General features: G+C 41.6%; 1 protein-coding gene across 3 annotated transcripts in view; it reads left to right on the top strand.

Moving 5' to 3' along the window:
* Window positions 1-13,703, top strand: part of SH3PXD2B (SH3 and PX domains 2B) — a 115,254-nt gene that overhangs the window by 66,696 nt on the left and 34,855 nt on the right. For all 3 annotated transcript variants that reach the window (XM_035105293.2, XM_035105294.2, XM_035105295.2), the window contains one exon: window positions 5,036-5,127. In XM_035105293.2, coding sequence (XP_034961184.2) covers window positions 5,036-5,127 — 92 coding nt within the window. The remainder of the gene's footprint in view (window positions 1-5,035; window positions 5,128-13,703) is intronic.

Here is a 13,703-nt window from a genome sequence, read left to right as displayed (position 1 = left end):
CTTTTCAGAAGCTGCATAAGCAACAATCATTCCACTTCTCTTCTTTGCTTGCTTGGGAAAGGAGGGGAAAGCATCATTTCCCAGTACAACCTTTCAGAATCATAGAAATGTAGAGTTGCGCAGGACCCTGAGGGTCATCAAGTCCAACCCCTGCAGTGCAGGAATCTCAGTTAGATTATACATGACAGATAGCTATTCAATCTCTGCTTACAAACCTCCAAGGGAGAAGAGTTCAGCACCTCTCTTGGGAGTCCGTTGAACAACTCTTATTTTCAAAAAGTTATTCCTGGTGTTTAGTTAGAATCTCCTTTCTTGTAACTTGAATCCATTGGTTTGTGTCCTAGCCTCCGGAGCAAAACATGGGTTCAGGTGATCAGGACACTTGCTTTGTTTTTTAAATACCGGTACACTCACACACAAAATCGTCTCGTGGGTGGGGCGGGCGGGCACACACCTCTTAACAGGTCAGCTATGACCAGGAGTTCTATGGAGGTATGTGTGAGTGGGCTGGTTGAGAATGGATGGCTTTCTCTTTCTTTCTCCTCCACCAGCCTGTTTGTTTTGCATGCTGGCTGCAGAAAAATGGAAGCTCATTCCTCAGTCCTTTTTCCTGGTACACCAGCCTGTTTTATAGGAAGCAATTCCCACCTGTTAAGACACTAGTCCACTGCACTTCCATGCTCTCACGATGATTTCTAACATGTGGATCCACAATATATAATGAGTACTAAATTGAAATACATAAAACACACAAAAATAACTTCACTAAACAAAGAGAACTAGCAGTATCAAAACTGCAAACAACATTTGTTCCAATAAGAATGAAATCCGGTGACTAAAACTAATGCAGCTGCATATTTTTGTTGGTGGGATTTTGTTGTTGCTGCTGCTGCTGTTTTGTATCTTCATTTTTAGATCTTATTATGATTCATGATTCATGTGGCAATTGTTCAGTTTGGTTGTGTACCTTTTACTTATTATTCATGACTACTTTTGTTACATTTGTAATTTTGTAAACCTTTTAATATTGTAAGCTGCCTGGAGCATGGTTTTAACTGCAGTATAGTGGCATACAGATAAAGTGTTGGTGATATACACCAACCCAATAAAATCCTTAAAAAGGCAAGTGTGGGGCAGGAAGGCCAGTAAAAGACTTTCTTCCAGTTGGGCCACAGGATCATAGTCCAGGATTCTTTGCTGAAGTAATTACCTCATAAGGAACAAAATGTTTGGGTCTCTTACCACACACATCACAAAAGTCGTGACACTTCCCAAATCATCAATCTTCTGAGTAGGTTCTGAGGAATTTAGGGAGCGGCAGCCGAACTCCCACATCAGTGACATGAACATCTACTGTCGTTTCTGTTCATTGTACAAAATTCATGCCTTGGAAGGCTTTAGTCAAACATAGAAGAGGAATAGACATGTATCCCAACTCCTGCCTGTTCTTCTTCTTTCCCAGCATTGTATGCCCCTTCCTTTACTTTGCCAGATATTGTATGATCTCATAGGAGAAAAGGAAATAGACACCATAATAGCCCTGCCTAAATTTGTTAGCCCCATAACTAAGGGGTACTGATCCATGCTAACCTTTTGGTTTAAGCTAACAAAAAAGTACAAATAGTCATAGTAGCTATGATATGAATGCAAACTGTGCATTACATTCTGCAGTGAACAGAAGCTACTACAAACTGACATAATAAACTGCTATAATACAGTACTGGTATCTGAAGAAGTGTGCATGCACACGAAAGCTCATACCAATAACAAACTTAGTTGGTCTCTAAGGTGCTACTGGAAGGATTTTTTTTATTTTGTTCAACTACGACAGACCAACACGGCTACCTACCTGTTGCTATAATACTGATCACATTAGATACTGTGGTTTTGGAGTCCTGCCCAAACAATAAATTATGGATATTTTTACAAACCAGCCCCAGTTTCATCAGTATTTCTTAAGTGGTAAATGTTGAAGCCCAAGGAGGGGTGCATGCCACCCCCAAAAGGCCACAGCAGTTTTAGATACGTCACAACTTTGGGAAGACGTTTAATTAGCCTGCTCCTTATGAGGTAACCATCTTGGCTTGGACTCTTGATCTATAACCTTGCAAAGCAAGAAGAGAGTAGCCATTTCACATTTCCCAAAGCTTTACTTGAACTGAGCCCTTCCTTACATGAGGAGTTGTTGATAAATTTGGGAGAGCAGATATTTCTTGAGATCAAAGAACTGATTTCAGAGTTTTAAAATCACAAGTATTTGTGGAGTCTGGTGAAGATTAAGCAAAATGTTTTATTCTAAATTATCTTACTGCTTCACATCACATTTATTGATAAGAGAGGCAGGTTGGATTTGTAAAAAGTACGGTAATTTTAACAATGGTTTGCAGCGTGGTTATGTAAGCATGTTAGATGTGAAACACTTTAAATGTGAATATCAGGCAATTCTCTGACTCCTCTCTTGCGCCATTAGAGGAAGAGAATACAATATTATGTGAATGAAAATACTGTGCAGCCCAAATGATCACAATATAAAAAGTAGTTGCTGTTTGTCAGGATTCTTATGAACCCTTGGTACTTAGTAGGTCACTTTTTCTTGGGGAGCATAGATTGAGGAATGAGAGATGAAGTATTGAGGAGGATAGTATATCAAGACACAAAAAATGGATCAGTTTGTTGATAGACTGCCAGACATGGGAATAATTTGTGTCAAAGCAGAAATAACTCAACTTGTGGTGAATAATAAGCAGAGGGTTATTTTGTCACCTGCTGCTGATGAAGAATGGTGAAATGCTGAGGAACTTCATTTTGAAAAAAACCCACAGAGATAATGTTGATTATAGTAAAACCTTCAGTTCTCTAATTTCAGTCAGCAAACTCTTAGGTTGAATGCCGTCCTTAAACATTTTGCAGATCTTGCTCTGCATCATTTCCCTGATTTATCCAACACCTGTAGACAGAAGGGGGAAAGTAAGTGTTCTGGGCTCTGGTCCAAAAGAAACACTGATATTCCAAGTACTGTCCCCTCAAGTTACTGCAGAGACAATTAGGTTATTGGTTTTTAGCTGAAATCTCACCTCCAGAATCAGTTAGGCTGCAGGAACCTTTTCTGAGTGTAGGGGAAAATAAAAGGTGCATCTAGGTTAAGGTTACCAGACTTCCCCATTGCCCGGGGACAGTCCCCGGATTTACGAATCAGTCCCCTGACAAAATCCATCTATTTAGTAGGAAGTTGAAAAGTGTCCCCGGAGTCATTGAAAAAAAACAAAAACCTGGTTACATTAATCTAGGTAACAACTGCTTTCCAAATTGTGTCTTATGCCACACAAAAATTGGGAAAGGTTTTTCTGAGTGTGAAGCCCCTCTTCTGTTACGAAAGCAATGTGCTGTTGTGAGTAGTAAATGAACAGGGGCACTTCTGCTGTGACTGGCATGTGTCTCTAACAAGAATCATATTATTCCCATAGTGTGTTTTATTAAAGCCACTCCCCCTTACCTAGATTTTCAAAATTTGGCTTAGGAAAAAAGTGACCATATAAACCCTGGAATTATGCTGCTAACATCCAGTTTTGAAAACCAGACCTACTTCTTGGAAGATGGGGAAATGGCAGAGAGTGAGAGGCCAATGTCATTCAACAGGATTGACATGCTGTTTGTGGAAGCTCTGAAGAGGTCTGGATTTCAGTTGGATGTGACAGAGGCTTGGTGGTGGACCCTTGGGATATTTAGGAACATTAAGATGACACACTAGCTTCCTTCCAAAGCATTGAAATTAATTTTGAGGCACTGATACACTGTTTGTTTGTTTGTTTGTTTGATGCTCTGTAAATGGCCCTCTGATTTTTAGCAAGCAGTTAATGGCATTGCAGACAATATAAACCAGCCTTCTGCAACCTGTAGCTCTCCAGAAATGGTGGGTCCCCCAACTCCCATCAGTCCCAACCAGCATGACTAGTGGTCAAGGAGGATGGAGCTTGCAGTCCAACAGCATCTGGAGGGCACCAGATGTGGGAAGGCTGATAGAAACTGATCAGTTTCTGTAGCATTATGGGCCACTCAAGGTCTCTTCATGCCATCAAGATGCCAAGTGATAGGTGGTGGTGTTTAAGGTAGGGTAAACAACAGTGTGATCAGTTCCCCATCTAACTGGTTGGCTTTGCACTCAAGAACAGTGGGATGGTAGAAAGGCCACAATCTCCAAACAGTGTTAAAATAAATTAAGCAGCTTAGTTCAGGAATTGACTGAGCTCTGGATCAAACTGAGAAAGTTTGAATCTCGCCTCTGCTGGGGCCTTAGGTGGGCCATCCTCGGCCCCTGCCCCTCATCTCAGAAACAGGGACACAACACAAGAATCCTGTAAAGCAGGTCAGTAAGGATGGGCTACAAGATCATGGTTGCAAAATGCCTTAAACATTCTTAAGCCCTGTACATCAGTTACATGAGTATCAGTTGTGGTATTAAAAAGCATGCAATCTCTAAATAATTTTTCATAGTTCAGGATTGGGAAATATTAGAGTTATGCCACTTCTCCTTCATCCCATCACTAAAATATCCAGCAGTGGTCCATAAAACTTACACCACAAGGCTCTTCACAGTATGTGCAATAGTAATTGTGATCACAAAGAACTTTGCTTGGTAAATGCAGTAACTCTATATAAATAGAAGTGCAGGCTCTAAGCAATGCATGAGAAATGTAGATTTATTGTGCTCAAAAAAAATTACACATGAAATCCAGTGCTTTAGTTGCAAAAAGTGCTAGGACACTGCTGCTGGCTTTTCTTTTCTTTTTTTACATCTGTTGAATGGCTGTAAACAGGGATTGTAGTGATTTACTTATTTAATAATAATAATAAAATCAGAATCTGTACTTGGAAATTAAAGTTCCAGGAAAACTTTTGCTATGGAGTATCACAGTGGATAGAGAATGTGCCTGGATTTTCTAGCTGAACTAGGCACAGATTGTCTCATGTTCACACACTTAACAATTGGCAGACCAGCTCTTCATTTTCCAAATGTGTGTCTTGTTTTGTTTTTCAGGCTCTGATTCAGCTGCCACCATATATCTCTCAGTGCGATGAAGTTCTTCAGTTCTTTGAGACAAGACCAGAAGACTTAAATCCCCCCAAAGAGTAAGTTTGTTATAAGTAGCTTACACAGCTGCATTTCAGAAATGTTGAGAGAGAGAGAGAGAGAGAGAGAGAGAGAGAGAGAGAGAGAGAGAGAGACATATGTAGCCAATGAACAACCCTGTTCCTTTAAAAAAAAGACAGCAGTATTTGTGTTTCATATTTCCCAGAGTACAAAAACCTCACACATCAGGTATGCGGTCACATAACATCAATGAACATATACTGGTAGTACAGATATCAGATTAAAAAACACTATTAAAGAATGAATGAAACAGCTCAAAGATAAGTTAATAATGAAAAAATGGGAAAACTAGAAGATCAAAGAAACATGCAGCCTATGTTGTATACTGAAGTTTAAGAAAACAAAACTTATAGAATCATAGTGGGAAGAGACCTTGAGAATCCTCTAGTCCAGCCCCTGCAATACAGCAATATGCAGATACCATATGGGTATCAAACTTGCAACCTTGGCATTATCAGCATCCAACTCTAACCAAGTGAGCTATCCAGTGTTTAAGTTACCAAATTCAGGGGTGGGGAACCTCCAACACGTGAGCCTAGACTTGCCAGCACTCCCCATTTGGCCTTCCAGGCTGTTTCAGCCAAGCCATGGAAACCTGAACTACACCTGACATAATATATGGTGTCATGTATAGAGCAGGTTAAGACCTGGCTGAGCTGAGGGGTTTATTGGCACTGGCAATCTGCCAATCAGGGTCACTTGCAAAGCTGTATGCAAAACACTGTGCGTAAGGCTTTGCAAGACCCAATGGTCAGCTGATTGCCCAATCCTGCTGAGCCCATTGAGAAGTGATCCACAAGATCCATGCAAGCAAAAGTGCCACCTGGCATAATGGTGAGATCAGGTGATTGACATGTAGCTCCAGCCCCCTGTCAATACTTGGCCTGTGAGGGGTGGGGGAGGTAAAAATCTGACCTGCTGGCGAGATCCAGTTCCCCACCGCCGATCAAAATAAAGGCAGCTTCATTAAAGAGAGAAGTCACTGCCACTTTGAAATCTGATCTTTTATATCTGTGAGGTCAATTTCTGCAATACATGGGGGAGGTGTGCTCCCTTCATTTACTTGCCACATTTTTTAAAAATGAACTTTTACTATGAAATATGAATACAAAGTCATAAGATGTGGTTATGTGCACACAACCAATGTATATGGATTGTAACTATCATGATTAAATGCAATTTAAAGCATAGCTGGAACTTTTAAGAGCTTGCCTAGAAATTTTTTAAGTGCAACTGGAAACTTTTGACACATAATATGATAGTGAAACTGCTGTGTGCTAGAAACCAAATTCTGTTATAATTATTAACAAAGTTGTGTGAGCCAAGATGCATTCCTTCTATATTCCCCCGTACCAAAATGAATTTAATTGAGTCCTGCACTTCAGCCCAATAAAGGGCAGATTCCCTTATTCAATAATCTGATTATCTTGCTGCCTACCTTCCCTCACCGTAATCATTTGTGTCAGTTTCAACATCCTTATTATTTATTATTTATGTAAAATATTTGTGAATCACCTATAATCCTAGATTCAACAGGTTTACAACAAAATAAAATGCAGAATAGAATACATGCTGGCCACTTGCCTAGATAATTTTAGCTGCTAAGAATAAAGAAAACTGATTTTTACGGGCATACAAAGGATTATCTGTAGCTGTTCTGTTCAGTATCACTGGCCTTTGATCTTTCATAGTAGGATAGTAAACATCATAGGATATATCTATCTGAGTCATTCTCAGAGTAGAGCCATATGACTGATGTGACTTATTTCACCTGATAGGACTTAATTACACACAACCACATAACTTTACAGAAATGCACAGCAAACTGTCAGAGATGCCTTTTTCCACCCAGAGCAATGGAGGTTGCCTAACAGCCTGTAGTGGTTTTTTTTAAAAAAATTAGGAGCAACCCCAAGCAAAATCTGTTTTCCTGTTTCCAGTTTCTTGAGCAATTTATTCTGACAAACAGTAACCACATGTTTGTTTTCCACCCAAAACAAGGAACATCGGCAATCTGTCTCTTTTTTTCCTTGCATGATGCAACACGGTCTTGTGACTATGAGCTGCTTGAGGCCAGAAGCTCTCTTGTTGAGGATTCAGAGCATAAGTATAAGACACCAACCACTATCTCATTTCTGTCTTTGTATGTCAGTGGAGCACGTATTTATGCAAAGATATTGTGCAAGTTGACATGGAGAAATGTGTATTTCAGAGGAATGAGAAGAAAGAGTTCTGTCATTATCTGCGTTAGAACATGGAGTCTTTCAACACTCAAGTTGGCTGCAAAGGGTTGTTCTCTTTCAATACAGGCAGGCTTTATGTTTCCATATGCCTTTGAGTGCATATTGTTATTGCTTTTCCTCTTTGATTTCTCTTGACGTCTTGGCTTGTCATAGTTTCTTTTATGACTCCCAGTTAGTTGATTAGATTGGTGCAAGGGCTTACTACCCATTATCTAATAACATGCTGTCAGCCTGTGTTTCCATCCATCCTGCATTTAAGATGTCTTTGCCCATTAACCCTATGTCCCTTTGCTAATTCATCAACTAATGCAATGAACGACATAAGTTGAAGACAGGCCTGCATCATGCATAGCTTCTGCATCATTCTGGAAGTGGCTGTATGCTATGGGCTTTTGTTAAGACCTTTATCGAACCCCAGTGCTCTATACTGTAGACAGGAGGGGTTAGATTTTGAAGAGGCGTTTGTTCAGAGCCTGCCCAGACTTCATTTTTACTGCACGAACAAGACCAAGCCTCAAGTATCTTGCTCCTGGAGTTTGTATGTGCTAGATTTCTCTCTACTGTATGTGGAATTTCTTTTAGATCCCACATGCAGATAAATACTTGCACTAGCCCAAGTTGTTCCTTCCTTCACAGTTTTCTGACATCTGTCTACCTACTCATATTTGGGGACTGGATCTTTGAACCTTCCTTCATTAACCTACTCTTTGATTCCATATGACCTGCCTTACTATATGCTGTCTTATTCATTCCATTGTAATACTAACAATATGCAAAAAATCTACAAGTCCAATATTCAGAGGTGTTGCTGCAACTTGGAATGTCCTTGTGTGGGGAAAACCAAGACCACCTCTCCCTTCAGCAGAAAACCCTCCAAGTAGTCCTCCTTATTGAAACACTTCAAAGCCCATTCAATTCTCCTATGTGGAATTTCTTCTGAAATTGACCAGGAAGCTGAACTACAATGAAGTAGAAATCAAATAGTTCTTTTGCAAAAGTTTGGGGGTGGGGCTTGAGGTGGTTGGAATGAGTAGATTTTTAAAAGAAAATATCCCTTTTGCTTATTTGGGGGAAAGGTGTTCACCTTTATAGATGGAATGGAAAATGTTGCCTGAATTACAAACTTAGGCACAATTTATTTATTTTTGGGGGGGAGAGGTAATTGTACCTCCTTCTTTGTCTTATCCTTTTGCTGTAATAATATTAAATTTAAGATAAGCTAATTGGTACTCACAGAAAACTTGTCACACATTCACAGATAAATCTTTTATACATCTGAGAAGCTAGGATGGATAAATATAATAAACAACAATATTTCTGTTCTTGTGCCTGATAATTACATTAGAGTGAAGCTTAATTTATGCATCCTTGTGTAGTGATTCTCTGAATGGAGTGAGCCTTTTGCTGTTTCCTTTGGCCTTTTGCTAGAAGGATAATAAGAAAGAGGAATTGCCGTTCTGAGTGGCTTAATAGATTCCGCTCGGCTGCCAACAGCAAGCTGCTGTTGTGTCTCAAGGACATCTCTGTTGTGTTTCATGGCCCAGCTGGAATACTCGATGGATATTTATTAGCTACAATTCAAAAAGTTAATTAATAAAAGTCCTTGACTGTCTCCTCTGGAGGGACTGGTATGAACAGTTCTCCCAGTGCTGCACCACGAGATAAACAAACACTTTCTTTGGGACCTTGAATTGGAGCCAGGTCTTGCAATAAAACGAATATGCCTTATCATAAAGTAGCAAATATGTGGTGAGGTGAAGCACACATTATCATGTTGAAAGCCAAATATAGCAATTTTTCTGATAATGGTTTGTTCATATTAAAAACTCCTCCACCTAACAGATTATTCTTCCTGCTTCATTTATGCATTTAGGATCGTAGCCTGATTTCATTCAACTTTTTGGCTAGTTTCCAATTACATTAGATCCAGAGGATTACTTGTACAGGCTCAGTGTTCACATAACACTAAGTCAAAACCATTGCTTACCAGGAATGCACATGTTCCTGAACAGATTCTCATAGCTGGCGCTGCAGTTCTGCATTGTGTGTGCTGCTTCTGTCCTACTTGGAACTAAACCATGGTTTGTCTTCTCTATACAAACCATGGGCTGTAAATCAAGAACATACCTCTTCTCTCCAAGAACTTACATGCTTGTGCATTAGTGCCAAACCATGGTTTGGCTTGGTATAACTTGTGAACCTAGTCAGAGACTGTTGTTCAAAAAAAGAAAAGTAAAAGAAGATTCCAGTTAGTGCTTTAGGCAAACATTTATAGTTGTGTAAGCCTTTGTGGGCTAGAGCAGGGATGGGGAACCCATAGGACTCCTGATGATGACGATAGACTCCAGCTCTCATCATCATCCTTTGCCATTAGCCATGTTGGTTAAGATTGGTCTCATCTGATTGGGTCCAAGGTTGCATGGACAAAGAAGTAAGGCTGCTTGGATGGATCTGTGAAAGTCCCAGGACACGCAGGAACTGAAAGCCTCTTTGTATTCTTTCCATTTCTCATGTTGAAATAGGCTTCCCTCTTTCCCCACTAGTGGCAAAAAGGAGCCCAACAGTGAAGCTGTGAAAGTCTGATGTGTGCGACAAAAAAGCCATTGCTGAGTCAAGGGATTCAGCTGCTAACAGTCCTCATGCTGAGAGCCTTGAGCCTTCCACGCACAGACTCCTAAGTGGCTATTAAGAACAATCTGCTGTGCTCTACCAGAGAGAAGCAACAGACAGGACAGATTAGTCTCTTTTTTGGCTTCTTGTTCTTCCCAGTAACTTGTCTTGGAGACCTGCTTACATCCTTGTCATCTGTGTTCCAGTATTGTTAACAAGGGCTGACCCATTCCTCTTAAAAGGAACACTATAAATATAATACACTGTGAGTTACACCATGGCAGGGAGAAGGAGATGTGAGGTCTTTGTCTGCAGCTACAGATCTGTGGTGGAATGTGCTTGACAGACATTTCTAGTGGCTTATCTAATTTTTGGTGCCTTATCTATAGATCTGCAGGATTGCTGAATAGGAGGCCTCTGGGGGTTGTACATAAAGCCTGCACTTTGATTACACACCATCAGAGCCTTGCCTCTGGAATGGATGTTCAGAATTTCAAACATCCACAGCATTTAAACTCAAAAGATACACAGTGAACTAATTTGTCTAGTCCCTTTGATAAAGCTATTCAAGCTGGTGGTCATCACTAAGTCTTGCAGGAAGGGTGAATTCCATAGTTAACTAGTCTTTCTACATAGGGGAGTTGATCCATCTCCTTGAGCATTTTTGGTTGCCCTTTTCTCAACCTCTCCAGCTGTACAATATCCTTTTGGAGGCGAGGCGACCAGAACGGGACACAGTGTTCCAACATGGAATTCGCCTTTTTCACAGCTGCTTCACAAAGTCAACATCTTTCTTGAACTCTCTTCAAAGGATTGAGTTATTCTCCTTCATACCTGGTTTAAACCATAGCTTGTTCTTTAACCACCTTCCTTGACCTAATCTTTATTTAGTTTCTGCCCTAGAAGAACTGGTTGTTGTAGTAGCACGCTTTAATTAAGGTAGCAATCTAAAACTCTCAGATTCCTTTGTCTTAATCCTTTTGGCTATTGCTTGCAAGTAAGCAATACATTTTAAAAATCCTCTTTCTGCCATCTTTCTTCAAGGCTGCCTCTATGTTTATGTTTGAGTCACTCCAGGGTGGCTTTTGTGCTTCCCTTCCCTGATTCTATGGAACACCAATGTTCACACCGTACACCAGTGCTTGTTTATTTTTATAGTTACAAGACATTTTGAGCCCTGGATGGTGAAAAGTGGGAGTATTGATTTTTAAAATAAATAATAAACACACAAACACATACAGAGTCAGCTGACCTTATTTGCCTGCTGAACCAGGCTCAGTCCTTATTGGTGGCTGTTTTGCAGGTCCCCCCACCCCTTCAGATTTTTTGTTAACCCCCTCCCTCCCCAACGAAAAGTCTGCTGAGTCTAATGCCTTCCTCTTGTGCATAAATGGTGTCATTTTGGCTATAAAAAGAGCCACATTTCATAGAATGAATTTGCTATTGTATAGCATACTTAGCCAAAATGACACCATTTATGCACAAGAGGAAGGCATTAGAGTTTGGATTTGATATCCCGCTTTATCGCTACCCTAAGGAGTCTCAAAGCAGCTAACATTCTCCTTTCCCTTCCTCCCCCACAACAAACACTCTGTGAGGTGAGCAAGGCTGAGAGACTTCAGATAAGTGTGACTAGCCCCAGGTCACCCAGCAGCTGCATGTGGAGGAGCAGGGAATCGAACCTGGTTTACCAGATTACGAGTCCACTACTTTTAACCAGTACACCACACTGGCTCTCAGGGAGGAAGCTGCAGGTTGCTGCAAGCTTACTGCTATTTCCTGACTTGTCTTGAGTGACTGCTCTCAGAGGTGTATCTGATCAGCCCGAGAAGGTCCTGGCAAGAAAATAAAAGTGCAGGCTCCCTTCCCCCTCCTCATCCAGACAGGAGGGATAGCAGAATAGAGATGGAAAGTGATGTGTTACACTTAATACATTTAGCAGACAAGAATAAAAAGCAACAATTTTCAAGGCACTGCAGTTGTACGCTAGACAGGAAGAACTCAGTTGGGTCCCCATTGGAATCTCTGTCTCCCCTGGTGCCCAACAAGCAAAGAAAATGCTTAAGGCTGATACTGTCTTGATTATTATTGCCACTCTGCTGATTGTCTGTTTCATGAGATTCTGATGGGGTTTAGATGTAAGGCCAAACTAATTTGGTGTTATATGTACAAACAAGCCTGAGCCTCTAATGTCTACAACCCATACCATGAGTCCAACCCCCCCCCTTTCTTTTGGTTCTTAGCAAACGTACATGGCCAGATTCTGGCAAAATGACAAACTGTGTAAACCTTAGTTTGCTCACATGCTTAGGAACCAGGCTCATGCCTGCTTGTGTATGTAATACTGTGGATTCCATATGATTGGCTATCCTTTAGGCTTCTGCCTTTCATATCATGTTTGCTGATCAAGCTGTGGTTGAGCATTATTACATCTTGTCTGAGCTGCTGTCTGTATTGGAGAATCCTCAGACCCAGAACATTTACTTGAATCCATATGTTTTATTGAGTTGCTCTTTGGCCCCTATGTCTGGTTTCTAAGGCTATGAGAGCGGCAGCTGTTTCTCGCCAGCGTCTGTTGCTGGCATCCCTGGAAAGAGGAATGCAGTCTGCAGCACATCCTGTGAACGGTCACAGTTTTCAGTGGTCTTAACATAATTTTGCATAAGAAAAATGCTTTCTGTGATTTGGTGCAGATGCATTGCCCGTGTTCAAATTTAATGCTAAACCTGGTTTAGGATTACACAAATGTGATTCCTGCATTGCATGTGGTTGGACTAGATGATGTGTTGCGTCCCTTCCACCTCTACAAGTCTATGACAGGCAGCCCTCCAGATGTTTTGGCCTAATTCTCATGATCCCTAGCTAACAGGACCAGTGGTCAAGGATGATGAAATGAGTCTAATGAAAGGAAACTTTTCATTAGACACACTTCTGTTGATACCAGTGTGAGGGACAGGGGATATCGCGAAGTCCCTCCCCTCCTGAGTTCAAGCCCATCCCCGAGCACAGGGGAAAGCAGAGAGAGTTCCGATGCCAGTGGGGAAGCAGGAAGTCGGGGCCGAGGCTCAGGCAAGGTAGAGGAGCCAGGGTCCCAGGTGGGACAGGAAGGGGCGAATAAGGGGGGGAGACCCATCCCCCCAACTCCGGAATTACGCAGAAAGAGGAGGGGAAAGAGGATGGGTCTGCCAAAGCTTTTGTGTTGGAGAAAGACGCGCCAAAAGCCATTAGGAGGTTCTGAAACCGACTGACCACATCACTCCGTGTAAATAGCAATGACTTCAGCACTGTAAATACGCAGCACCAATAAAAGAATAAAATGCAGAGCTGCGTAGCGTCGTTACTCTGAAGTAGTCCCCTCCGGCCACTGTGACAGCAACCTCCTAATCCTTTTTTGGGCTACTTTGGAGTTGCCGGGATGAGCGTGTCAGAGGCGGAGAGATGGCGGCAGATCTCGGAGCAAGCCCAGCAAGAACTGCAGCAGCTGTCGCTGCAGGCGCAGGGGGAATTGAAGGCAGCTAAAGAAGAGACTAAGAAGGTCCAGGACGACCGGCTACAACTTGCGGAACAGGTGAGAGCGCTACAGGAAAGAGAGCAGGAATTAAGGGCGGTGGCGGTAGACCTCCAAAACAAGCTGGATGCAGAGAAAAACAAGGCGGGAGGGGCACCCCAAGTCCAAGTGCTGCCAGGAAGGAGAGCCGGGA

Source organism: Zootoca vivipara, chromosome 2 (genome assembly GCF_963506605.1).
Source record: "Zootoca vivipara chromosome 2, rZooViv1.1, whole genome shotgun sequence".
In the NCBI taxonomy this organism is placed as follows: Eukaryota; Metazoa; Chordata; class Lepidosauria; order Squamata; family Lacertidae; genus Zootoca; species Zootoca vivipara.
Note: the sequence above shows the minus strand (reverse complement) of the source record. Positions and strands in the feature narration are given on the sequence as shown.